General features: G+C 33.1%; 1 protein-coding gene across 3 annotated transcripts; it reads right to left on the bottom strand.

Moving 5' to 3' along the window:
- LOC119637831 lies at positions 1-27,751 on the bottom strand. Of its 3 annotated transcripts, none has more exons than XM_038034183.1 (5): positions 27,408-27,751; positions 2,083-2,276; positions 1,859-2,016; positions 1,057-1,234; positions 1-472 (listed from the first exon to the last, which is right to left on the bottom strand). In XM_038034183.1, exons 1-5 carry the CDS (start codon positions 27,462-27,464, stop codon positions 286-288), a joined length of 774 nt encoding a protein of 257 aa, XP_037890111.1. In that variant the 5' UTR covers positions 27,465-27,751; the 3' UTR covers positions 1-285. The 3 variants fall into 3 exon arrangements, with proteins under 3 accessions (XP_037890111.1, XP_037890112.1, XP_037890113.1); XM_038034184.1 differs by having other exon boundaries at positions 1,898-2,016; XM_038034185.1 differs by lacking the exon at positions 27,408-27,751 and adding an exon at positions 12,046-12,130.
- Positions 27,752-27,859: the final 108 nt, after the last annotated feature.

Genomic DNA, 27,859 nt, shown 5'->3' with positions numbered 1-27,859 from the left:
ATATTGTATCTTTGTTTTCATTAATAAATGCAACACATGTCTTCGTAATTTCTCTCTTTCAACCGAGATTTATAATAATGAATTTTTTTATTTTTACGATTAACATTTTATAGAGTAAAAATTTGTTTTTTGTTTTATATAAAGCCTTTTGATATTGTATCAATTTGCTTTTGGAAATTCCAGAATTTCCATAAAAAAATCTAAAACTAGAATAAAATTTTTACAATACACATGAGCTGCGGCTTGAGTCAGTTCTTTTTGTTTTTTTTATTGTGCTTAACTAAACTAAACGGGTATCATATTAGGTTCTTGAGCAGCACCTGTAGAATATTTCGGCTTACAAACGCACCCGCTTTCGACTAATACATAATCCTGGCCCGTTAGCGTTACAGGCCCCAGAGGGATGACAAGGAATAGGTACGGCACATAAGTTTGCGTGCATTCGCCGCGAACAACATCACATTCCGAAGACCTTAACAAATTTACATAATTATTAAAAAAAATTGCAAAGAAAGGGAAAAGATTTCTAATGTGTACATGTAATAACTCAACTCTTTTTTTACACGGTCTTCTTTTATTCTCCGATTTTGAATAATAAGAACAAATACACCTTTTTATATGAATTTTTTGTTCTAGCACGAATCCTAACAAACATTGTTTTTTTAAATTTTTTTTGACAATATCTTACAGAAATTTTGGTACATACATATCCAGCAACAAATTACAGTTCGGAGAATATCTATGGTCACCTTGTTCTTTACCTGGTTGCACTTGAACTTGTGCACAGCATTTCATCATTACTTAATTGATTGTTTTGTTTAATACGTACGTAATAGGGATTCTGTTATTTATTCAAGATGCTTTTTTGCACACTTTTTCGCGAAAATATTTCGAGCTTATTCATCTTACATGATTTTTAAAAATTATGAGACATATTCCTAAATTTATCATATTTCGCATATAATTTTTTATACGATTTTTTTGCACAGTTTTCTAAGGAGCGTATATACCGTATATAGAAAAAAGAGTTAGGCGTATATGTGTTTCTGCACTTACTCGCACACTTCGAAAACCACTTGCTGCAGCAGATCTGGAAACTTTTGCACAATTGTTACCGGTTGCCCAGACGTTAAACTTACTCCGTACATGGGAGCTGTGGTGTTATAACGTGTAGAGCACAAACGAGCTGGCGTGCTCTTGCATTGAGTACCTTGCGAATTCTTCAAGGATCGTCCTAAAACATGTCATAAGTTTAAGTTTAGGCAAAGAAAAAAAAATTAGATCATTTTAAATGCAATTTAATTCATTACAATACTGTCGCGAGCATTGATTAGATTTATGCTTAAATTCCTAATGAAAATTGAAAATATTTAGAAAAACAATTTCACTCATTGTTTTATTTCGTTCAATGAATTTTTGCCGTTTCTCCACAAGCTTTATTGTCACTCAAAGGATTGAGCACAAACTGAATGCATCAGAACATTTCACGTAAACATTTGTTGTCGATAGCCGTTTGCAATTCTGAATCGATTTAAGCATGTCTGTTTGTTCGTTAATATAATGTATACTGTAAAATTTCGCAATCCATTTCTGACACAGGATGTATTACGTTATAAAAATTTGCAATATGCTTCTCTCTTTCGAAAAGTAAAATAAGACGAATGGTATCTAAAAAACAGATACTTTCGCGTCGTAATAAAAATACATCAAGAGTTTCATCGAATACCCTTTTCACATATTTCATATATTTGGCACATTTAAGAGCGAAGAAACGGCTATAAACGGTGTATGATAAAATTTCATTTTGGAATCCCACATAATTCCAACATTTCACACGAAATTTAGCGTACATACGTACCGACACGATAGCTATTAATGACTTCATTATTTGCCTCACCATATGCACGCAATAGTGCATTTTTTGTAATGCTGGGATCCAGTGTGTTTGGAAATTTGCTTTGACGACCACGTCGCGCATTGCCGTTCCAATTAGAAAATGTACGCGCTATAGCCGAACTATACAAAAAAAGAAAAGGAACATATTTGAATTATCCAATTTTATTTTGCAATTTATGCAAGTACCTTGGGTAAGGTATATTATTTGGACCCAAGCAATCGTTTGAATCCGTTAATGCATCACCTGATAAATATTTCAATCCTTGACCTCCATTACATCTATTTAACTTGTCTAATTGCGTTTCATTGTTAAAACTGGGCCACAGCGAAGCGTATGTAATGTGCATATTTATATAAATAAAGTAAAAAACTGCTAATATCTGCGAGGAAAAAGATTAATATTACAAATGACATCAAAAACATGCCAGATAAATTTTAAATCGTTTTACGCAAAATAATTTGTATTAATCTCAGATTGACATCTGAGCGAAATTCTTGATAGTCCCACTATCAAATAATTGCTTAAATTAGTAAACCATATGCATTCCTGATCTATAGACATTTCGCTTTTCGATATTTTTAAAAAGCGTAACAAAATAGTATACTTATTATAACCGAGAATTAAAAGTATTTAAGCAAAAGAAGAAGAAGAAATAATTTTTAAATTAAGCTCACTATTTTTATTTCATAAGTAATTGACTTTGAGCATTTGGACTGCTTCGGAAGTGACGATTCGTCGTTTCGGCGCAATTCAGAATGATATTTGTAGATCTAATCTTAGTCCATAAAAAATTTGTCAAATTCAATGTTTTCCATTTGTGATGTCTATACGACTTTACTAATAGTTGTAATACTTTTTCAGTAAAACTCAACTGTTTGTAATCCTAGCCAAACGATCAAATATAATTATTTATATGTTGTTTTCATTAGATGCCTGAAATGAAGATCAGCTGTCATGTTTGAATGCACACTTTATACACAACGTGCCCATTTATCAAGTCTAGCTTAGGTGGGTTAAGACTTTTTTCTCATATAAATTTACATTTTAATCATTGTAAATATCTAGTACTTCGACAAAATTCTCCTGGAGTCTTTGTCTGTGATTTTCAATGTTTCCTATGCTAAGAAAACATCTTGTCTTTCTTCTTTGTGTTCATATGAAAGGTGAAATTTGTTGCATTTTGTTGGGATTCTTTTACCCGGCTACAGCTACCACATTGCGAATTTTTCGATTTCTCGGTCATAGTATACAATATTCTCAATTTGGGCAGCTATTTCCATACGCAATAAATATTTGGAAAGGCTTACTTATCTGTACGTTATATTGAATGTAGGTTCAAAATTTGTTGGATCATATCTCGTTGTAAGGTAAGTTTCGCTTTCTATATATTTTAAAAAAGAACACAATCAAAAAACAAAAGCAAAACAATCAAGAACACTATAGTCGGACAAGGCTGATAGTTAGATATTTTACACCACTTCCTCCAATATAGAAATTCACCAATTTTCTTAATAATACACGTAAAATTATACATTATTTTCATGGAAAGCCAAACTTTTCATGCAACCCGCACATTCGAGGTCGACCACAACATCATAAGGCGTAATATTAATATAATATAATAATTTCCTTTCAGTTTCCATCATAAAAAATTCGAAATTCGACTTTCTCTCCCTATAAGGGCTTGCTTTTCACGATAAACTCTATATATGTTGGGACACTACATATGTAGACCTGTGCGGTCCAAATTTTGTATCGTCAACTTTTTTGGTCAATTGCTACTATGAACCAATTTCCATAACAAAATATCAAAAATTAAAGCTTGTTTTGAAGGGCGCTTATTATTCATGAGAAATCTTATGGAGTGGACTAAGAAATAGACCCATTTGGTTCAAATTTGGTCCATTTAATTTTCATAAATTTAGTTGTGATGACTTAAAACATTAACAACTCGGCATTTTGGGTACTTGAATTTACATTTCCTAAGAATCCTTAAATGCGGTGATACCCAGATATTCAGTTTACGTGGTAAGGTTTGTTAATTTACTATTGTGATCCATTTTCATCATTAAATATTGACAATTCGATCCTCTTACCATATAAAGATCCAGTTTTCTTAGAACCAGTTATATAAAAGGGGGTCCAAAAATTACCCAAAGTTTTCGCATAAATTTAGAATTTAGATTTTCCCATATAATGGTTTTTTAAAATAAGGCGTTATATGAGAAGCGAACGGAAAAGTGACCGATCCGAACCATTTCTAATACTGTTCCACTTTGCATCAAAACATGTTATTGTACCAAATTTTATCAAAATGTTTCAAAAATTGCGGACTATAGCTGAAATACTAACGTACATGGGCGGATCAAAGATGGACAGACGTACAGAGGGACAGGCAAGTTTAAGTCGATGCGCTAAAAAGTGAGTCTAAGCCTTTTTGAATATTACATACTTTAGCACAAACTGAACATACCCTGTAAAACAAGTGATTTAGTATATAAAAAACACTTCAACAAGACTTGAATTTAATTAACAGAAAATGTTGTACGAGGAACAGGTTTATAAGAAGAAGCAGAATGCTATGTAAAAATAAATATTGAAAAGCTAATTGAGTGAAAAATAATAAACGAGCAGAAAAGAAAAATAGTTAATTTCGCAAAACGAAATGAAATTGTGAAACGACAGGCAGAGGACGACATAAACAATATTTTTTTCCTTTAGTAATGAAACAGTCATTAAAGAATTGAATAACAGAATTTCACTTTCCAATTTCTCACTGTTATGGTTTTTTATTTCTTTATTTTTTACGTCCTAGACATCGTACAAATACGCCAAAGCTATATTCATCGCATTGAGTCCCCTTTAGGTTAAGCAAATATAAAGAAAAAACATTGCAATTCACCGTTAATCGTAACTGTATTTTGTTAGGATTACATTTTCATTTCATTTATGATAGATAAATATTTTTTCAAATACTATTAAGTCCATATACATATAACACTATTTGCATTATTTCAATAATATATAAATATATTAAATTTCGAATTTCTGTAAAACTGTACTCATCTGTTGTTTTGACCAACATTTTCAACCTTAGTATCTTTGATTAATTCACAAAAATATGTAAGTGATGGAAGGTTTCGCTTTTCTTTGATTCTAACAAGTAACTTAGCAGTGTTCCAACAGTGTATTCACGGCAAAGTTTTCCCGAATAAATGGAAATCGCAGAAGTTAGTTCCTATGTCCAAGGGCAATAAGCCACCGACTGAATCATCGTCATATCAGCCTATTTGCCTGCTGAATACAATGGGCAAGCTTCTGGAAAGGATTGTTTATGAGTGCCTGTTGAGGTTGGTCGAACGCAGCGGCGCTGTCTTATATAACCAACACAGATTCAGGCAAGCACGGTCAACAATAGATGGCATAAAGCGTGTGGTGGGATTTGAAGCAGATGCCATTGCGGAAGAGCGGTGGAAGGGCGGCGAGAAAATTTATTGCGCCGTGGTCCCGTTGGACGTTAAAGACGCTTTTAACTCGGTAGATTGTAAAAGTATTCGCATTGCGTTGATAAGAGCACAAGTGCTGCAGTACTTATTCAACCTAGTGGCAAGTTACGTCTCCGAACTTACGCTGGTATATGAAAGCAATGACGGTACGGAAGTGCACAAATTAATAAGGGGCACCCCGGTGGAACCAGTCCGTCCATATGTGTGAACCATAATGTGTTACGATATTCTGGGGTTGCAGCTCCCTCTGGTTGCAATGATTATCGGCTTCGCGGATAATACAGCTATTACAGTTACTGCAAAGCTCGTGCGAGGGGTGAAGGAAAGAGTGGCTGAGGCAGTCATGTGGGTAAATGCGTGGCTGAGCAAAGCGGGCTTAAATTGGAGGAATTCAATACTCAAGCGGTGCAGCCTAAAAGAGGTGGAAGTGTGTAAAATACAAGTCGGTCAACACATCATCAATTCGTCCCCCATGATAAAATACCTGGGGGTCATGATAGATTATGGATTCAACTTTAAACATCGCACAGGGAGGAAGCTGCGAAAGGCAGTTGGTCGTCCGCTTTTATACCAAACGTAAAATAATGGATCGATAGAACGCGTGGAGAGATGAGTTACTATCTCACACAATACCTGACTGCCCACGAGTGGTTTCGTTAGTATCTGCAACTGTTAGTACGACAACTGACCGTTATGTCCGAGCTGCGGGGATGTAAAAGAGGACGCTCAGCACGTAATATTTCACTGTGTAGCGTTTGACCGGTGACCCGAGCAATATAGTCACCGGTACCGACTATATGGAAGTGTGGGCTGTTGTAGATGAATTTATATCTAAGATGCTCCGAAAATTGCGACGCTTGGAATGGGGCCGCGTGGAGAGAAAAGGCACTGAAAACCAATAAGGGAATTCGCTAAGGTCCCATCAAAAGATGCGGAATAACAGCAACCAGACTGCGCGAAACAATAGCTTACGGTACTCCCGCAGAGGAGAGTGGTAAGCAAAGTGTTTGCAGGGGATAGCTTTAGCGTGTAGACGCAATGGGTCGCGAGCCGCTACGCTAAATAGATCTACCAAAATCAACAGCGAGAATCGCTGTTACCGGTGGAACGGAGTAATACATTCACTTAAGACTGCTTGAAAGCTAGAAGGAAAGTACAGCGGTACAGAGGCAGATCAGAGTTCGAAAGCAAGTTAACACTCTATAGAAATTTGTGGCGTGATTTGCAGAAATCGATCAGAACCAGTAAAAAGACGAGCTTTGATTGTATATATCGAATATTGATCCATTGGGAACCACGTACAACGTCGTCCTGAAAAAAATGAAACAACAGAAAACGTCACAAGTAAACTGTCCGTTCATGCTCCACGAAATAGTAGCAACACTTTTTCCGCAGAGATTTTCGTATGTAGTGTTAGGAAAATGAATCACTTTAAGCAGTTACTGCAGCAGAGTTACTAAGCGCTTGCAAAGTTTGTACCTATTCCGAAGAGTAATAAACCGTCGAATGAACCACCATATCAGCCCATCCGCCTGATAGACACAATGAGCAAATAATTGGAAAAGGACGTATACGAACGCCCGCTGTTGACGGCCTAGGAAAGCCGTGCTCTCTCGAATGACCAATATAGATTCATAAGAGCGGGGTTGTAACCCACGATATTTGCAATAATTCTCTTTGTCTGTCGAACAATCGAATTACTGATTTCATTATTTTTAGGGTTACTCTTAAGTGCCACTTGAAGACGATCGGAGGTTATAGAGAGGGGCGCAGATGTCGTTACTGAGGTAGGTAGCTTCGAAATTATGGTGGGAGGGTTTGAAATTGTGGTCCTACGCACGCTCCACTAATAATGATTACAAACCAATTTTTTCCCTCTTTAAATCATAAAAATTACCCACGAGTTTATTCTTCATTGTTGATGGCATATTTATACGCCGTGATTGCAGTTAAATTACCCAGATTTCCAATAGAAAACAAGAAATGTCTGTTCAATTGTAACTCATAACAGTCTAAGCACTCTAACATCTTCTTTTCTTCATTTTTTCTTTTCAAGTTCTTGCTTAATTGTTGTTTCTAGTAAATTAATAACCACTCGCAAACTGCTAAGCATTCGGAATGTTTTTCTACTTCTCCTTAGAAAACTCATTCACACTATGATCTCTACTTTCGTTAAGTTTTCTATTTTTTTCCTATTTCCCTTTAAACATCATTCATTTCTCAATTAACAATCTAACCTACTACAGAATTGTAACACAAAAATAAAGCTGTGGTTAGAAGAGATGGGGCGAGAGCTAGCGGGGCATAAGACAAAGGCAATACTTATAAGCAACCGAAAGCGTAAGGAAACGTGTTGTAGACGAGTCGGACAACACACCTCGCAGTCATCTCCTGCTCTCAAACACCTCGAAGTCATGCTAGACCATCGACATAGTTTTAAACACCACGTGGATTACGCGAAAAATCTGCTGCCTTCCAGGCGTCCTTGGCGGAAATAAGGAAAATCATAGCCACGGTAGTAATTTCGGCCATGACGTTTGCGGAGCCCCATTTGGGCCGTAAAAGCAGTATAACGAAATTTGGCGGCAATAGATCGTCTTAGCATGCTGACACAGATATGCGGATTTCGAATAGTATCGCAGAAAGCCGCCTTTGTGATCGCAACCGCCATGTCACTATACATTTTGGCATTGTAAGAATGACCGGTCCCAAAAAGCCATAGGAAAGACGAGTGGCTAAAGCCGATGAAAAACTAACAATCGCGATGGGAAAGAACAACAAAAAAAATGAATGTTGGTTCTTATCACAAGCATAACGCCATGCACCGGAAGGCCACACAGGGAGGTAAATTATTATCTCATCCAGTTCCTAACTGGTCATGCGTACTTCCGGATGTGCCTGAACAGGTTAGCGTATGATAGCTTAGCAAACTTCCCGGAATGCGCGGAGAGAAAGGAAGATGCAGAGCACGCTATATTTTACTGCAGAAGTATAATAGATGCCCAGTAGAAGCTAGTGAAATACGGCAGGTGACAATTGGCAGCAGTGAAGCCTGAAACATCATTGGCGGATTCGCAAAGGTAGTGCTCCAAGGACTACGGTGCTTAGAAAGATAGCGGGTGGATAGCAGAGGGAGTGGAACCTCTCTGTATTCAAATGAAGTCCTATCATAAGAAGCGCACTAGTTATAACCAGCCACCCAGAAGTAACATCTAACGGTGGTCCCGCGGAGGAAAGTTGTAGACGAAGTGTGTGTGGGGGACAGTAGCAATCGTGGCCAAGACTTAAGAGGAAATTGCCGCTATAGAAAATTGATGGCAGAACGTGCGTAGGAGCGACGATACTATACAGCTCTTCCATTTGAAAGAAGGTGCTCGATAACTGCCACATAGGCATCCACACAGCACAACGGCTTGCTGCTCTAAGGGTTTGCGCCGCATATTGTACGATGAGGAAAGATGCGGCATTTTTTATTGCTAGTATGATACTACTCGATCTACGGGCTAAAGAAGGCTTGTATACAGATGAACTTCACATATTGCCGCTAATGCGGCTAATTCGGTTAAGCAGTGTGCAAAAGACCGACTAGTAGAAGAATGGCACAAGCGCTTGAGAAAGGCGAATAGGACGGCTTGCCTCACACCAGATCTGCGGCCCTGGTTCAATAGGAAGCATGGTGAGGTTGACTATTATTTAGCATAACTAATAAGCAGCCATGGTTGTTTTAGAACTTATTTACGTAGTTTTAAGATGCAGCAGACCCCATTTTGCAGTTTTTGCAAGCGCCACGAAGACGCTGAATATGTGTTACCAAACATAATGAGAAAACAAAGAAACGAGGACCGTGAACGTAGACTTTTAGGTAGTGCCTAACTGGCTACCCTCACTGTGAAGGTATACTCTAACGGTCATGCCTAGGATGGGGAATACGAGTATAGGTGCTTTTTAATGGGCTAAGTCACGCACCCTATTAGACGTCTGTCGACGGTTCTCCACCTAAAAAAAAACGCACACACACACACACCATATCTACACACAAACAGAATAATAAAATTAATGCAGCTTCATATTTCAAAGATATTAATAATAAAACGCAATTCGTTTGAGTGTATATTTTTGTTAATTTATAGTACCATAATAATTTAAATATATACCACTTTGCCCACGTGTATATGTATTCGTGTGAATAAAGCAAGTAGTATTTGACTGTAATTGTGACGTTGTCATTATCAATGATATGGACTCGTTGTCAATTTTTGTATGAATAACAAATGATTAAGTTAATAAAACGAAAATTCATGATTGCCAGTCGTGACTGTGAAAAATAAAAAAGAAAAAAAATAAAAAATAAATTTATACTAATTAATTGAAAACATAAGACTTTACGTAAAGCACGTATTTTTACAGCAAATTTAAGCTCAATCGCTTTCCGAAATTACGAAAACTGTCATTTTTTGCAATCGTATATGTTTAATTTAACTTCATATAAGAAAAGATCATAAATCATTTAAATGATAGTTACGAAAAAGTTTTTTTTTTTCTACAATAAGATAATAAAAAATGTATACATACATACGTATGTATTCCTACATTCAAATGTACGAATGAAATCGAATTAAATAAAGTAATTGTCTTTAGTTTTTAGGAACATATTTTCAACACTCGCTACTTTTCTCACCGCATTTTAATTTGAAATATAAATTTATCTCTGTATTCTTTAAATATGTCTATTGTACGCTACTCTCTATACAGTTTCAACCAAAGACAATATCGCCCGCTGCCCGTTTACGCTTTTCACTAGAATCGAGTTTTTGTAAGCTGCTTAGTATGTACGATTGGATCCAAATTCACGCGATGTTACTTATCATCCATAGCTTAAATATGGAGTTTGCAACGATCAGGCAAAGCATCTCACGCTGACGCTGACAAGTAATACAATGCTTTAAACTTTAACAAGCAAGTTTCACGTAAGTCTTTTGAAAATACTTTCATTTACTCGTCCGTACCGTAGATATTTAAGTTCTTTCGGTAGTGAAAATTGAGATAAAAAGCTGATGGGCAAGGATACAATTTAAAAACGAAACTGAAGAAAAAAACTAATAATATATTATTAAAAATGTTTTGTATTACAATTTACACGGAATGTCGATCTAAGATTTAACGTAATTATTTTCCGCAGCTACCAATAGTATGGACAAAAATTCGATAAAGTTGCCTAAAGCAAGCGAAATGCTAAATAACTATACTGCGTAAATAAGGTACTTTCATAGAGGTATCGATTTGTAGCGTTTGAATCTCATGACATTTCATTTTCTTTTGGTGTTTAAGACAAGTAGTACATTGGGAAACCTTTCAATCAGTATTTACAGATTATTCGAATTTTTATCAGAAATCAAGTTTGCATCTACGAAATATTTTACATACGCTAGATCTATTTCTTATTAATTATTTTGTGAAGCTATATGAATCGATTTATGCCGTACACTTTACATTGTTCCGGGTAAAATAAGACAGTGGAGCAGCTATATATTATATGTTACACTGTTGAAAATTTATTTAAATGTGTTCATTACACGACTTTTTTAAGAGCTCAAACTCTGTAGTTAATTTGTGAAATTTTTTTTGATAAAAGTAAAGAATTGAATATTTTATACCCTACACCAATACAAGGTATATTAAGTTTTGCGGGCGTACGTAACCCTAAAGGAATTAAGATAGACCAACTGTTTATAATACCAATCGATTCAGAAAATTATTATGAATCGATGGAAGCTTCTATGTCATTGTGCCCGTCTATTTTCTGCCCAAGTATTTTTGTGCTCAACATACAGGTCGCAATTTTTGAGGTATTCTGATGAAATTTGGTACACTGACATGTGCTATTAAAAATGATTCGGATGGATGCACTTTTTCCACCATTTGTCACATAACACCTTAGTTTGAAAAGTCGTTACAAGGAAAAAGTGGCAATTTTCAAAAGTAATAATACTTCGCCATTCTAAATTGAAAAATTTTTGGCAAATTTTTTTAAACCCCTCCTGTAAAAACGTTCCTATGAAAAGGGAATCTTTATACGGTGAAGTGGCATAATTTTCAATATTAAGCGAACCTTAACAAATTTAGAGTCTCAGAAAATGGCCTACTTGTTAATACTAATTTGACATAAAAATTGAATGGTGTCAAATTTAAGCCGCATTGGTCTACTTCTTAGACCTCAATTCGCATAAGGTTTCTCACGAATAATAAGCGCCCTTCAGAAGGCGACTTCATTTTTAATATTTTGTGATAGAAATTGCTCCATAACAACAATTTAGCAAAAAAAAATTTAACAGTAGAGAATTTGGATCATATAGGTGTACTTTCCAAGGCCAGCATATATAAAGGTTATCATAAAAAGTAAGCTCTTATATGGAGAGAGAGCATATATTCTTGTTTTCTATGACGGAGGCTGAGATTTAATAAAATTTTTGGCAAGTAATTTATGCTTGCTAAATTTTGATCAGGCGTTGTGACGTTTGGGACGTCGTCCAATACGCGGGCTTTCTCGAAAAATATGCTTTTGAATAAAAATAATGTGCAATTTTTGGTATGTTGTTGCCAAAATGATCGAATAACGGTACTCGACGATAATAATGTTCTTACCTGTTTCTACGTATACGGACTAATCATTTACGTAATTAATAAAGTATGCTTATATTTTATCTCCATAATTCGCGTAAAAATGTTTTTTTTTTTCTGTTTAAAAAGCAAGAGAAAATATTAGATAAAAACCATTTTAATACACAAATAATTTCACAAATAACTTGGTTAATATGGTATGTGTATGTAAAGATAAATGTATATATATATAATAATATAATAATAATAATAATTTTAATGCTTTTTTTACATTTTTAATATAAATTCCCCAAATTCAAATTTATTGGTATATACCATACCGAAAATTGGGCCAGCGTGTCTTCCATATATAGGTCTATATAAATAGCGTAGCTCTCGTAAGAAGAAACAAAAATTGAGACAGTTACCCATAACAAAACACATGAACGATTATTTTTCGAGTAAGACTAGCAATGAGTTCTAACTTTATGGTAAGCATACGGGATATGAGAATCAATTTATTTTGGAACTAAACTTAACGACCACAAGAATTGAAGATTAAGTTTGTTCTTTACATCAAAAAAAAATTTAATTTCTAATATAGCGCTTAACATACGGGTTGGCAATCAAACTCGCAATTGGTCAGTTAACGGCGAATCAAAATTAATATACAAATATAAAAATAGATATAGTTTATGTATGTACATATTAATTAAATTTCTGAACGGTGCTTCAATGCGTGGAAAACATATCACCAGTACATAACGACGACATAATGAATGCAATAAATGGCACTCAATTTCAAATCTCTATTCAAATTGTAGTCCTCATGTGCACGCTCATGATGTATAGATATAACGCTACCTGATCCTTTCATATATATATATCTGACAAATTATACAAATAAAACGATTATCATTCCCTCTTCCAAACGGTGCAAAAAGCGTAGGTTACTGATTAACCCTTATTCAAAGTTATTCATAATTAAAGAAAACACTTGATTCAGAATCGACCATATTCGTTTGGATGTCATGCCGAGCAGCTGCCGTTTCTGAAATTGTGGCGTTAAGCGAAAAACATCTTCAAACAAACAAGGAACATATGGAGTGTAGCAAGCTAAACGTTTCATCTAAAAGTAAAAAAAGAAAAGAGAAAAGCAAAAGCAGTTGAACGAATCTTTTAAGATCTTTATGTAGAGCATTGGTTCGCGTATGTATTCCAGTTTACATACGAAATAATACGTGAGTGTACAAGCCGTTAAGTTGAGTTTATTGACCCATATTGGAAACAGCACAAATCATTCAATTATCAATAAATAAGGTTTCCTTGTTCTCTTTCCATGTGGAAATAAATAAATTCGAAGTGAAAACAATGCAAGAATTTCACAGCATAAGTGAAACGAATAAACCGAGTTATTTAATCACCAAATGAATTTTTCATGAAAAAAAATTTAAGAGAAAGTCAACGATTAAATTTTATGATAGCTTTTTGACTCTGAGCGTCCCGAACCTAAAAAGAATACGAACAAGAATACCGTAGTTGGGCAAGGCTGACCTTTAGGTATTCTACACTGCTTCGCAAAAATTAGGCTTTGTTCCTATAAAACGATTCGTTTTCATGGGAGCATCTATATAATTTGCGATCTAAAATATACATCTATATGATCCAAATTACCTATGGTTGATTTATTGCTAAGAAATTCCTAAAAATTCGTTTAAAAATTAGACTTTTTTGGCAAATGAAGCCTTACTCTTAATTAGAACGCATATATATGGGTTAGAAAACTAAAAATAGCCCTAGCTGGCCCAAATTCGTTAAGATTAATTTTTATGTCAGATTATTATGAAAGAAATTTCATCACGAAGCATTGACAATTAGACCATTTTACCATATAAAGATTCATTTCTCTTAAAAATGATTATATAGCAATATGTTCAAAAAATTTCAATGTCCGATCCAAAGTTTCTACATCAATTTAGAATGCCAAAGTACTATTACGAAGCCTTTTTTGTTTCGAAAGTCTAAAAATAACAATAACTTTTTCTTATAATGATTCATCAAAATAAGGCTTTCTGTGGAGAATGATCGAAGAAGTGGTCAGATCCGAACCATTTTCAATAGCTTGGTAATAATAAAAGATGAATCTATCACCAGTCCTTCTGCGTGTTACAAGCGTCCGCACAAAATTAACATGACCTGTACCACATCTGATGTAGTGGAAAATAAAAATATCGTTATTTCATAACACCGTAGAAATTGATCTCAATACTCTCCTCCGATACGAAATGATATTTAATATTCCTTATCGTATTCACAGTTAAAACCGTTCATCTTCTCAAAATAATAATCAACCGTTGATTCAGCTTATGCATTGTTGGCAAATCCTTTATTATCGAACCATTTTTTCAAGTTTAGAAACCAAAACTAGTCGCTGCGAGCTAAAACTGGTGAATGCTATCTTTTCCATTGCAAAAAAATGCGACGCCTTTTGATATTGGTAGGACTGAGATCTTCCAACTGAAAGTATTGTATCACATAACGACAATCAATTTTTTTCGTGTTTACAAATTTTTCGAGAGCATTCACTAGTGACGGTTTTTAAAACAACGTAGCCTTTTCAAATTTCAATTTTTTTTTTGAACGTGGTCAATTATACTGTTTCGAAAATTCCATATTTGTTGATTATAATTTTCATGAAAGTTAGTCGATTTTCTAAGAAACAAAGTTCCAACGAAAGGGGAAAACCAAGCACACACTCATGGCGCGTTACCTGCATTATACAGGTGGTGGCTGACGAAAGGATTAACATCAATTGGCAGAAATTTTGCGGAAAAACATACAAACGAGTTAAAAATGTCGCGATAAATTTAGATAATGGTAACTTGCTTGTATCTAAGAAGAATAGTTGGGAAAAGCAAAGTCACTCGAATATCGGTAGAAAAGTGTCGGCAGTGACAGTCGAGAGAGTTACATTGCAACGTTCGCACAGACAAGACTAGTAAAAGAATTAAAGACTTGTAAATATAACTTCTTTTAAATAATTTGTAAATAGATCTCTTAATTTTGTAAATAAAGCCGAGACGATCCTAAAAATCACAATTCAGTGGTGCGAACTTAATTTCAAAACGGGTTGAATAAATAACATAAAACTCACAAAAAACGGATTTACGTTACATTGCGTTAAATCTGGGGCTTTTGTAATTCTCATAACATTCTGTCCTGTGTCAGTTTTTTAAGACTCGTGTTATTAATAAAATTGGTTCCTAATTACTTAGGAAAGTATACCATAAAATATTATGAGAGACTTGTAACGCTTTTCTATAATAAAATCATCAATCCGATGCTTAATCTTTAAAACACAAATAAAAATGCCTTCAAAATCAATTTTTAGGTGTATGGTTTCAGTACATGTTTCTATTACTCTAATAAAAAACAAAAGTACTCTCTAGATAGCTTTCATGCACTTCTGAAGTATCAGTTTGACTCTAGTCTGGATGATAAGTTGTGAGTCTTTCAATGATTAAAAATATATAGAAATTTGTTCATATTCTTCAGGTAATTCGGATCCCGATCTAAGGCTAAGCATTGTTATTAACGAAAAATCAACGTATTGGTTCAAAAAGTATTCATTACTGCAAACAAAACGATAAAATTAATAAAGTATATCGGTAATGTCCCGTCAACATAAGAGCATACATAAGTGCACACAAATATGTATTTATCTTAACTACTATTTGTCTGATTGGCTGTTGGTATTTGTCGACTTATATTAAACGCAAATTCATTTATTCATTTGTGGTAATGTCCCTGTCGTCATGGTTTTCTTAATCTCAAAAAATTTAATTACAACAAATGAAATCGTGATAGTTGGGCTACACCGACGATTGAATATCCTACACCGCATTGTTTAACACAATTCTTATTTTTTCCATGGAACACAAAAATTGCATTCTATTTTTATATGAACTTACTGTTATGAAACTATATATTAAAAATTGCACCTCTTTGCAAATAAAGGCTTACTTTCCGTCAAAATTGTTTTACCAAAGAAATTCCAAAATTGAGGTGCGTGTTGAAAATTCAGCGCAATTAATTTTTATAGCAAACTAATTTTGATTCAATTAATTATCGTAACATAATAAAAATTTAAAGACAAATTTACATGAACAGACATCAGACTTGGATCGATTTTGAAAATGATTCTCGATTGGTATAATAAAAGGAAGGTGTATTTTAAGCCCTTCTGCGTGTTCCATATGTCCGCACAGACGTAGTATTCCCTGTACTGCAAGTGGTGTAGGGTGTAATCACGTGTATATAACTACAATGCAATAGTGAAAACTTATACTTATTCGATCTTTGTTTTTATGGACGTTCATCATTGTTATGTACGGCTGTTATTGCTGATTTATTTGATTATTGTAAATACTTTCACATTTATACATATACATACACATATGCGCATGCGTGCGTGCACTTATATATATATATATATATATATAAAATATATTATATATGTATATGTAAATATATATACACTATATTCTATATGTATATATCTATATATATACATATAATATTCTTTATGTGTATGTGTGTTTGTTTATCGGTTTTTATATACCCTCGTACATGATTTGTGTGAACGTGATTAATTTCTCAGACTTTCCCTGATTTTGTTGAAAAGCGAACTTTTTCCGTTTACTTTCAACACATATTATAGAGAAATTTTATTCAAAGAATAAAAATTTATTGGTAGTCGCGCATATACCTTGAAGCACAATATCTTTGTAAAAAGCCCAGATATAAAATTATGCACGAAATAAACATTTCATACCATTTCGCTTTGCTGCTTCGAGCGTTTTAATCACCTTTAATTTTTTATGCATAATTTGTTATAAGTTTCTACTACTACTACTACTACTACTACTACTACTACTATTTTAATGTAACAACAACAACGAGAAGCATCGCTTAAACCCATACGTGCCTCTTATATATAAGAGAATATGAGCAACACATTAAAACAAAATGAAGAAGAAAGCTTTACTAAAGTAAATTACCTGAAAAGGTACTAAGCAACGGCAAAAAATATTTTTGGCCTCATAACAATGTAACGGTTAAAGCCTATTTATAACGATTGTGGACTATTTGTAACAAATCAAGCTATTACTTTATAAAATCTCATTTAAAAACTATTGTCATTAGTAGACGACACTTTCATTTCATTCGATAAGAGAAATTTTGTTGGGACCTCGGTAGCATATGCACGGAGAAATGTCCGCAGTGAGGCAAATTGCTAAAGAAGGGTTTCGTGCTGAGAGATATCAAACCTAACAGTTCCACATATATATAAGATAGTAGTAATAGTTAGGATAAACCCAAATTTAATTTAGGTAAATTTATTCTCAAAAGAACTTTACATAAATGTTATATTTTTTTTTTTTTTTTTTTCATAACATTTATCGGCAGCAATTAAATGTTTATTAAATTAATTATTAACCGGTGAATAATCAACAAATTGCTTTCAATAATTTGCTAACAAAACACAGTGGAGGGAAAAAAAAAATACCAAAATACCAAAATTTCAATATTTCAAGCAATAAACTGAAATCGAAGTTTCGATTCGATTGTTTACGATTTTAACGATTTACCTCCTATGGAGAGAGAACTGGCTCTCTTAAGTTAAAAAACAGACTGCTCTAGTAAAAAAATCCTTAAGACATATATTCTCATAAAAAATTAAAACAAAAGTAATTAAAAAGTTTTTTTTTTATTTTCCAGATATCATAGAGTTAGTTGGCACTGGGGAAATTTGACAAAAAAAAGTTCTAAAATAGTTCAACTAGCAAAGAATCCAAATTGCCAAATCGGTGCAAATAAACTTATTGTAAAACTACTCAGACATAAATTCGATAAAGGTTTCAAGGAAAAATTAATTTATCTGTTTAAAGTTTTAAGTGCGTGTTGGTGTATCCAAATAAAGTACGAAAAATAGTATATTTTTCGAAAATGTTACATTACGATTCTTATTATTTGAAGAAACAAGTTGGACGATTGTGTAAAGATAATCGTCTTCGTCCCAGCGAAGCTAGTCATAAACCTAAATTGTTCATTATTTTAATATCTTTCAAAGTGCTTAGCGACTTTCGTCCATATTGCAATATATGTGAATTCTGTAAAAACTGGACGTCATTGGAAAGATTATTATGTGGTAATAAGGTCATTGAATGTTTGAATGGGAAAACATTTGATGCTGTACAGTCAATCTATAAAACCTTAACGGTCGCTGACAACGATGACGTAGCTCAATAAATAAAATGTATTTCCAATACAACAAATACCAAGCCTCAGAACTTTTTTTGTCTTTTCTTCTTCGAGTTCTTGCCAAATACCAATTGGATGAACGCTTCACAACCATCAATCGCTATTCGATTCTGATGATCAGTCAGTATCATGTTTTTACTCTCTCTAAGTGCAATATACTCAAAACCAGGCCAGTCGAGATATTTAGAACAGACAATGTTATACGAGCTGGTTTTACGACGAAATATAAAAATCTTGAATGTTTGCTTAAGTTCTAAAATTGTTTCTAGTTTCTTTAGTTTCTATGTAAGGGCCGATTCTTATTTCATCTTAACTAAATACAAAACAAAAAGTGAAAAAAAGAGTGGCAAAAAATGCGACAAAAACAGGTGGAAAGAAGTGTTAGAACCTTTCAAAAGCAAATTTATTGTCTGTGTGAGAGCTCTTCGAATTGATTTTATGCTTATTTTGTTGGGTCGAGAAAAAGCACCGCGATGCTTAAAACAAAATGTGAACCGTTTTTTCAAAAAAGAAGAGGACGCGTGCGTTTGAAGATGTTTTGTTTTCTAAAGTCAATAAAGATATCCCCGAGAATGTAGACGAATTGAAAGGCAAAAATTTCAAAACTTTCGTAAATAAGGACAGCCGAGTTTTTATGCTGTCGTTAGCGAAAACGCAACCAATATCAGCATATAACACAACTAGAAGAACAAAAATAATCTCATCACCAATGAGTATTAAAATAACCAATAAGTCAATAAAATCAAAAATGTAACGAAAAATTCATTAAATCATTCAAACTAATTAAAATATTCTTAAAGCTATTAATTTATTGAACTTTGAAATTATAACAAGGTACTGGCAATATAGATCTATATATGAAAGACCTCCCTTCAAACGTTCGCAACAAACCAAAGAAAAAATAAATAAAAGAAATAATGAAAGCCGGTACACAATTGACATCATACCTATAGACATACTTTTCTCTTACCGTTTGCGAATTGCCTAATAATAAGGTCAAAATCAGAAACATTCACTGTTACCATAATATATCTGACCGATTCTGAAGAAGCTTGTATGATTTAGACGACACTGTAAGCTAAATACATACCTTCTTAAGTCTCTTTAATATATATTAGAAAAGTTAAAAAATATTCAGCAGCATTTAAATACGAAAATACTCCGTATAAAAAAAAAAAGAATTAGAAAAGGTCTATTAGTTTTGAATACTGAAGCGAATATAGTCGATTTTTTTTTTTTTTTTTTTTTTTAATTTTTTGTGTTTTTTTTTTTTTTTTTTTTTTTGCATTTCTGCGTTCTCTTTTTCTTTTGAAGAGTTTTTAAAAAAATTTATTTATTATTGACATATTTTATAGGCAACAATCTGTGGTGGTAAGGCACAAAATAACTGGATTATATTCCGCGGAGAGAAGTATGCGGACAAATAGCAACTTTTAATGTTTGCTAGATTTATAGATAATTACTTCTAAGATAGATCGAATCGATTGATAGCTGGTACTCACCAAACACAATGTTTAGTTGCACGATACAGCGACGATTCGTGCATTCTGTTCATGGGAGCCCCCTTATCGGGCACAAGAAATGTACTGATTCATTTTTTAGTACATTCACTTTCTATGTATACGACTAATATGAACCAATTTCCATTATAAAATAATCAAAATTGAAAATTTTTGTCAATTGGTCAATCTTTTACGAGAATCTTTATGTGGTGTAAAGTAGAAAAAATGGACCTACGAAGGTAAAATTTCGTACGTTTAAATTCTATGTCGAATTACTTTCATAGACTAATTGTTACAAGAAGTTATTAAAAATGAGACATTTTTGCGCCAAAAATGTTCACTTTTCGTAGGAACGGTTATATGGGAGGAGGTTCAAAAGATTAGCCCATCCGACCCAAATTTTTATTTAGTTGGATATTTTAGACAAAATATTTTGAAAATTGGAATTCTTTTTCTCTTGTAACAACATTTTCAAAATAAGGCGTTATATGGGAGTTGACCGCAAAAGTATTCGATAAGTCTCAAATATTTAATAATTGTTACGTTCCCTTCCAACACACAATAATACATGAAAAAGTGTTGGATAGACAGACGAACAAATCGATATACAAGTAGGCTTAAATCGATTGAAAATGATTCCAAATCGATCGGTATAATAAGAGATTGGTTCGTCTTAATTGTCTGTAGGTGTTACACTTACATCCACACAAATTTAATATATCCTCTACCACACAATTGATTTTGAGGCATAAACCGTACTATCTCTAAAAAGGTAGCACATTTAGTTTCCTTATCATGACGCATATACTAAAACGATATAAGGTTTGAAGTGAATTTATCTTGATGAAGGTCTCATTCAATCTATCGAAATTCCGTATATTGCTCTTTTTTATACGTAACAACAAAAAAAGGATGAGTGATATACTTATTTTCGCAACACTCAAATGGAAGCTTTCGATATCCTATAAAATATTGTTACGAAAATCCCAAATCCAGTTAATGTCAGCTAAGTAATTTTCTTTAATAATAAATTCCCTAAAGAAGGAAAAACGAAATGAGCATTCGCAGGCGCCTCATGCAGCTGCAGGCCGATGAAAACGATTAGAGGAAAAGCAGGCTGGGATTAGAAACAAAACCATAAATTTTGGGTATAGTAACATGCTTGTAAAAATGTATATAAATAGAATATTTGTGGAAGGGAGAGTTAGTCGGGCAAGAACACTTGAGCTGAGAGTACGGCCAAAATAAATTGTGAATAATCACGCATGTAAGAAGTATAATTGTAAATAAGTACTCCTACTGTTGTGAAAGACAAAGTAATGAAATAAAAGAACTTTGAAGTGTATTTCTCTTGATCAAATTACCCACGATCCACTGTTACGGACTGTATCATAGTAAAAGCGAATTTCATAACAATATATACATTTGTAATCAGCATCGAATTCTAAACCAATGTAAGCATCATGTCGGTCTCTCTGTCGGTCTATGGTAAACATTCTCCTGGTGGCAAAAATGCAGCGTTTGGCGTCAAATTTCGCAAAAGGATTCAAAATTCTTGCACACAAGTATTGGAATCGAGCCAAATCGGCCAAAGGACATGCCCATAATATAGAATACACCACACATCCGGTTTGAAAATAAAAGTTTAGTTTTTGGTTAATTATTTATAAACCACAAAAGATGCAACAATAAAGATTTATGTGTACATTTTAAGAATGGTTTTGCAGCATCTGTATATATGTCGTAAAATTCGGTCGCGCCTATCCAACATTATAGAATATAAAATTTTTATTCTGTTGTCAAAACGTGGGTATCACCAAGAAGCAAGCTTCAGACACCGTATAAAGTCTACAAATTATTATTGTATCAAAGTATCAAATCTGAATTATTATAGATGTGTTTCCTAAGCCCGTCCAAATCGCAAAAAAAAAAAACGCACTCACCGTACAACACAAATTAAGAATATCTCGGCTTTCTGGACTTTTGTCCCTTACGCATACTCTATAACAACCATATTTTTTTTTCTACAAAAGTAGAGAAAATCAACTACGCGCCGCTGAATTAAATTTTCATACTTGCTATTCCTCAAGTATCAGCTATTGCCCATCATTTCGACTATAGCGAATGAAGGATTTAATTATCTCTGACTAAATTCATCTTATCTCTTAGCAATAATTTAAAAAACACATACTTCCAATTGCAAGCAACAAATCATTATCGTTCGTTTTTCTTACCCAAATAAAACGTAGATTTTCTTAAATCGCGCACCATTCCAAATCATTTCGATAATGATAGAATATTGAAAACTGGTACACATATTTTTTTGATTCAAGTTTACAAAAAGGTGCGATTTGTCTACAATAGCGAAATCATAAAGAAAAGCACAGAAATTTTAGAAATACATGAAATTAATATAAACTTTCAAATTAATTACCAAAATGAAAGCATAGAAAAAAATCTGTTAGCTTACAAGATTCTTTAGGTGATAACCATTGATGACTCAGTGTAGGCATGAAGTGAATACAAAAAGCAAAGAATCGTCAAAATGTAGGCTGAATGTATACGCAACCACAAATATTTATCGTAAAATGAAAAACATGTGAGTAGTGCTCCAAAAAAACTGTACATAGGTAGCAGGCAGAATAAACAAAATGCTGTGGAAACCAAAAACCTCTCCCAAAATACAAAACTGGATTTCGGTTGTTTTCACTTTTATCAAAAAAGAAAACAAGAATAAAAAAAAAACACTTATTGGAAACAATAAAAAAAAATATCTAAGGAAAATTTCAGTCTTTTTTCAATTATTTATATGAATAAGAGAAATTATAAAAAATCAATTTTCTTAGGTTTATGATCTTATCTACTGAATGTTATTCCCCTGTGCTACTCGCGGAAATGTGTAATAAGGCGAAAAGACCTAAAGCTTGAAATCGTCTTTAATTGCACGCATCTTAGTTGACCGATTGATTGGAATGTTTTTAGGCGGGTCAGGAATTTTTAAAAATTTTGTAACCATTTGTGTAAAAGTTAAAGTTTCTCAGCTTGATTTTCGTGACAGTAAGATTGAAATCAGTTTGGATAAACAAACGTGGCCATATAAACGTGTAGTTTGGGTTAACGAGACAAAAGTAACCTGAATTGGTTCTCCATACTTATTTCCTTTTATTAGCAGTTGCTCTACACGTCTGTCGATTCCTCCCTCTCTATTCCAATTTTCGCGATTAACGATCGATAAATCGAAAAATTATGGCTGCCACCATAAAATGTAGTTTTATTTTCTTACATCTATGAGACATCTATGCCTGGCAGTTGAAATCCACATTTCTATTTTTCTATTCTCAATTTATTTGTAATGAAAAAATTGCGACCGCAGTAGTCAATGTAAGCGAAGACAATCTATTTCGTAGTTGCGATATAACATAGACACCAGCATTGCAAAAAAATCTTTCATAAAATAATCCAACCGAAGAAGAACATATGATAAAGCACCAAATATAACGTACTTGCAGACACTTCGCCTAATATGGGCGTCCCAAAATTTACGCAAGATTTGAATCTCCCGCTATTTGCCGGACAAGACCGACCACTAAATATCCTATCCCACATAATACAATTCTTATTTTTATGCGAAATTACTATTACGAGTCAGTTTTAGTCAATTTTTTCTGCCCTACAACGGGTCCATATTCGTGAAAATCCTTCTCTTATGTTCTTATAGTACGCATTATTTTTATTAGAGAACACAAAAAATAAATCTTGTTTATATATGAAGGCATATTTTCACGTGCGTACTTATGGGAAACGAGGCCCAAAACGCATCACGTAATACTCCCAATGTAATATAAGTTTAATCCTCACATAGGGCAGAATCAAAAAATAGGCATAGATCCTCTAAATTTTGTAAAGTTCATTTTCGTATGAAATTACTATAATGTTATGGGTCAATTTCGATTACCACATAGTAAAACTTATACTTTTCTGCTCTACAAACCATTTTCAATAGCGTTCGTCCTTGGGTCAAAACACGTCAGTGTAACAATTTTTATCAAAATATCTCACAAATTGTGTCCTGTAACTGGAACATAACTTTACATGGATAGACGTCAGACGGGCAGACTGGTTTACACCGATTTAGAAAATGATTCTGAAACGCTCGGTACAATAAATTGTGGGTCTGTCTTAAGCCCTTCTGCGTGGTCCATACGTCCGTACAAATTTAATATAATCTCTGCTACAAATGGTGGAGGGTAGTCCTTGCTGTTGGTGCAAAATTGGAAAAAAAGATGCAAATGACTGTTAACTAACTGTTTGTACAAAAATGATTTTGTTCGAAAAAAAAAACATTTTTCTGGATCAATAGACTAACAACAACAATAGCAATAATAAAATTTGTTTTTTCTTGTCTTTCTTTGTTACTTTTTTTTTACTAAGTAATCATTATCAAAGAACAAAGAACGCTTAATAATTTTACAACATTATTGATCCATGTAACTGTTGTTTGGAAAATATTTCATGTGAAGAGAAAAGAAAACAGAAACATAAACGTGTTTTGCATACTCATCTATCCGTCAGTCTACATAACGATACATCGCTCATAACATGTACTTGTTGTGCTTTGTTCGTATGCATAATATTTTCTCTTAAAATAAACCACAAATTCCAAATTTTAACTATAGGCTGTCACGACTTTAATTTTGCAGTATGTTAAGTTTCTCTCTTCTAACAAATAATGAAAAACTTATGGCAACAACACAATTGAATTGAATTTTTCAATAAAATTTTCATACAATTATCAATTGAGAACAAAAAAAATTAAAATACGTTTAACCAAAATATAACGAAACACTATATATTTTCATATCAAATTTATTTATTAGTTTAAGAAATTTCATCTATCACTTTTCTAATCACTTTTTCTCGTTTACACCAATATCGAATACGATACAGTATATTAGCTTCTTAGTAGCGTTCGTCGTCACGTGATATTTTCAATTTTATCGCAGCTGGCGATATCACGCCCAGCTTATCATAGATTTTAAACCAGGTATTAAGTCCGCGTCTGCCTTCGAGTGCAGAAGAACATGAGCAATTATTAGCTAAGAAATTATTTCTGTTAAAATCATTCAAATTCGATGATGAGACTTTATTTCCACGTCCAATGGTTTTTGCGCTTTTTGTTTTAACTCAACACTACTTACATATATCAAGCTTGAAAAAAAAAAGTAGCAAATAGAACTTTCCCTTAAATTTTCCCATTATCTATTGCTTTTTAGAAAATATTTATATTAACTAATCCCATACAACGTCGTTTTCTGTCGTATTTCTTCGAATTAAGTTGTCTTTCTTCGAAAGCGATTTTTGGCCTCAATAACTTTGCTATAACATAACAATTTTTAACCAATACCTCATAAATATTGAAAAATTTTTTTTAAGCAATTTTAAGCATTCTCTTAAGAAAAGAAAAGAAAAACTGAAAGCGCCTACACACGCGCAGTTTGTTGCCTGGCTAGCAAACTTAATAGAATTTTTCTTTGAATAAAGAAACGATCGTTTCCCAACATAATTATCGTTACAGCCATAAATGTATTTTATTAAAAATCTTTTCGAAAAACAAAAACAATTAAAAAAAGTTATATTCCTCTTGCTGTGAACCTTGATTATATAGTCACATATAGTTAAAGCTATATATATTTATATGTATATGAAATGAAATTTCATTAATTATGGATACATCGTTTTTTTCGATTAGGGCCGTTTTATTTGACATAAGTTTTTGGGAAAATATTTGCATTCGATTTTAGAAAGGAAGAGAGCATCGTTTTATATACTGTGAGCGATTATTGCGGATGAAATGTTGTCGCATAATCCGGTGATCGCATTATGATGTTACATTTTAGAATAAGTTATTATTACCATTGTTGCGCCAGTCGTATAGTATACCGGCACAGTAGACGGAATTTGAAGCTCTAAAGCTCCATCAATATACTGTTTACTTAAAGCATTTGTGTTCAAGATTCGTTCAGAAATTTTATTGAAAATAAAACATGAAATTAACGGACCATTCTTTTAAGGAACCAACTACACACCTTTTGATTCTAAGAAAGGTGTTCAGAGTACATATTCAGATTTTTGGTTTTGAAGACAGCATGAAGCAGAATATTTTATAAATAATGGGAAAAGTCCAAATAACGAATGGTTCGTTTTCATAATTTCATGTTGGCTTGCTTAAATTGTGCATTTAGGGCAAACCAAAGTGTTATAATTGCAATAATTTTTCGTTTTAACCTTCTCCTAATCAATTCCAAATAAGTTGTACGGGTCAAAGCCTTGACAAGCCCATGGCAAGGACCATATATATGCTAAAATTTTTTTCTTTAAGTTTTGTTTATTAAATAAAATGTACATTAAATTAAATCAGGAGAACGTCCCTGAGATTTGAAAAATTATATATATATATAATATATATATATATCTATATATATATATATATATATATATATTAAACAATACTCCATGTACACCACGGTCTACCTTGCAAAGACCATAAATACTTTTGAACCTGAACTTGCCACAATTCCTGTTACTGGTTTTGTAGTTTTTGTTTCTTTCTCCTTTTATGAAAAAAAAATGAAAAGAAAAGAAAAACACATACAAAAACCATTTTTCAATACAAGTATAAACATAAAATTCTACATATCTTAGCCACGTTAATAATGGTTGAATGTGTGATGTGCTTGCGATGGTGTCGATGATCGTAATGCATGTGAACACAAAACAAATTTTTTTTACAATCTTACACAGCACAGTAGTCATGCATACAAACACACACACACGCACGCACGCACGCACGCAGACAATGAATTGTCGAGCTCTCATAGAGTATTTACTGCCTGGATGCTGTATTGCTTTAAGCGCAAATTGCTACAACAAAGATACTTTTTCACATCCGCACATGGGGAATATATTAATTTAAGTATTCAATTTGTAACACACCCAAGCAAATAGATCGTAGCCCAACATCCTAGGGACTAGGATGCAAGTTAAATATACCATTTAAAATGGTAAATATTTATATCAATATTATTTATAACTACTTTGGAAAGCATGATAATTACTGCACATGGATTGATTTTCGAAAGTAGTATTCAGTCACAATAAGAGCAAGCGCAAACATTTTAAGTTTCTCCAAGATGCACACACACGTCCATTAATAATAATCAAATAATTTAAACAGTGATTTTCTTTTTATAATGAAATTGTTTTTTTTTTTCTACAAATATATAGTTTCAAAATCAATTATAATGAAGAAACCTTACTTTTATGATTACATGGAAATGAATGGGCTTCAAACGAAACGAATCCTTCTAAATATATAGACATTCTCTTCTTTTCTTCTTATTTTGTCTAAACTAAATGAGTCGTAGAAAAATGTCCACACAACGGCAACCGCGATTGCGATCGCGACTGCGTCCAACATTTAGTCTGCTTTCATTGCGATGTTAATTTAATACATTTCGCGTTTAGTAGTTCATTAATAGATTGTTGTTGTCGTTCAGTTATTTCTTTAATGGGGTCACTTACTTGGGTTAAAGTTTTGCTGGAGCACCGGTATTCCATTGCGTGCTTTTTTAAAGACATATATTAGTAAGTTTGTATGAACAAGAATTTCTTGAAATATGCTCCCCGTCGGTTATCCGAAAAGGTTAATTGATTTTTCTATTTAACTTTCAAATAAAAGTCCTTTTTTTTTTTTTTGTTAACAATTTTGCACAAATATTTTTCTTTAAAATTTAAATTAGTTGAAACAATTTCTATCTTTTCTACCCTTCTTTTTAAAAGATATTCATTGAAGTAAAAATCACGTATTTCTTTAATAGCATTTACTTGATTTTTATTTTCGTTTCAACTTTAATTTACATTAATCCGTTATATATGCCAACAAACTGTTTGAGTCGACAACTCGCCTTGGACTGGCTGACCACGTATTTGCTTACCATTCCTCAAGCATTTTACTCACATACGTTGGTTTATGT

This window comes from Glossina fuscipes, unplaced genomic scaffold, assembly GCF_014805625.2.
Source record: "Glossina fuscipes isolate IAEA_lab_2018 unplaced genomic scaffold, Yale_Gfus_2 61, whole genome shotgun sequence".
Classification (NCBI taxonomy): Eukaryota; Metazoa; Arthropoda; class Insecta; order Diptera; family Glossinidae; genus Glossina; species Glossina fuscipes.
Note: the sequence above shows the minus strand (reverse complement) of the source record. Positions and strands in the feature narration are given on the sequence as shown.

Coding starts and splice junctions, on each gene's coding strand:
- LOC119637831 (XM_038034183.1), bottom strand. CDS start 27,464: ATGTCTTTAAAAAAGCACGCAATGGAATACCGGTGCTCCAGCAAAACT. Junction 2,277..27,407: donor CCAGCAAAACTTTAACCCAA/GTAAGTGACCCC, acceptor TTTTCCTCGCAG/ATATTAGCAGTTTTTTACTT. Junction 473..1,056: donor GTGGTTTTCGAAGTGTGCGA/GTAAGTGCAGAA, acceptor AAATTTGTTAAG/GTCTTCGGAATGTGATGTTG.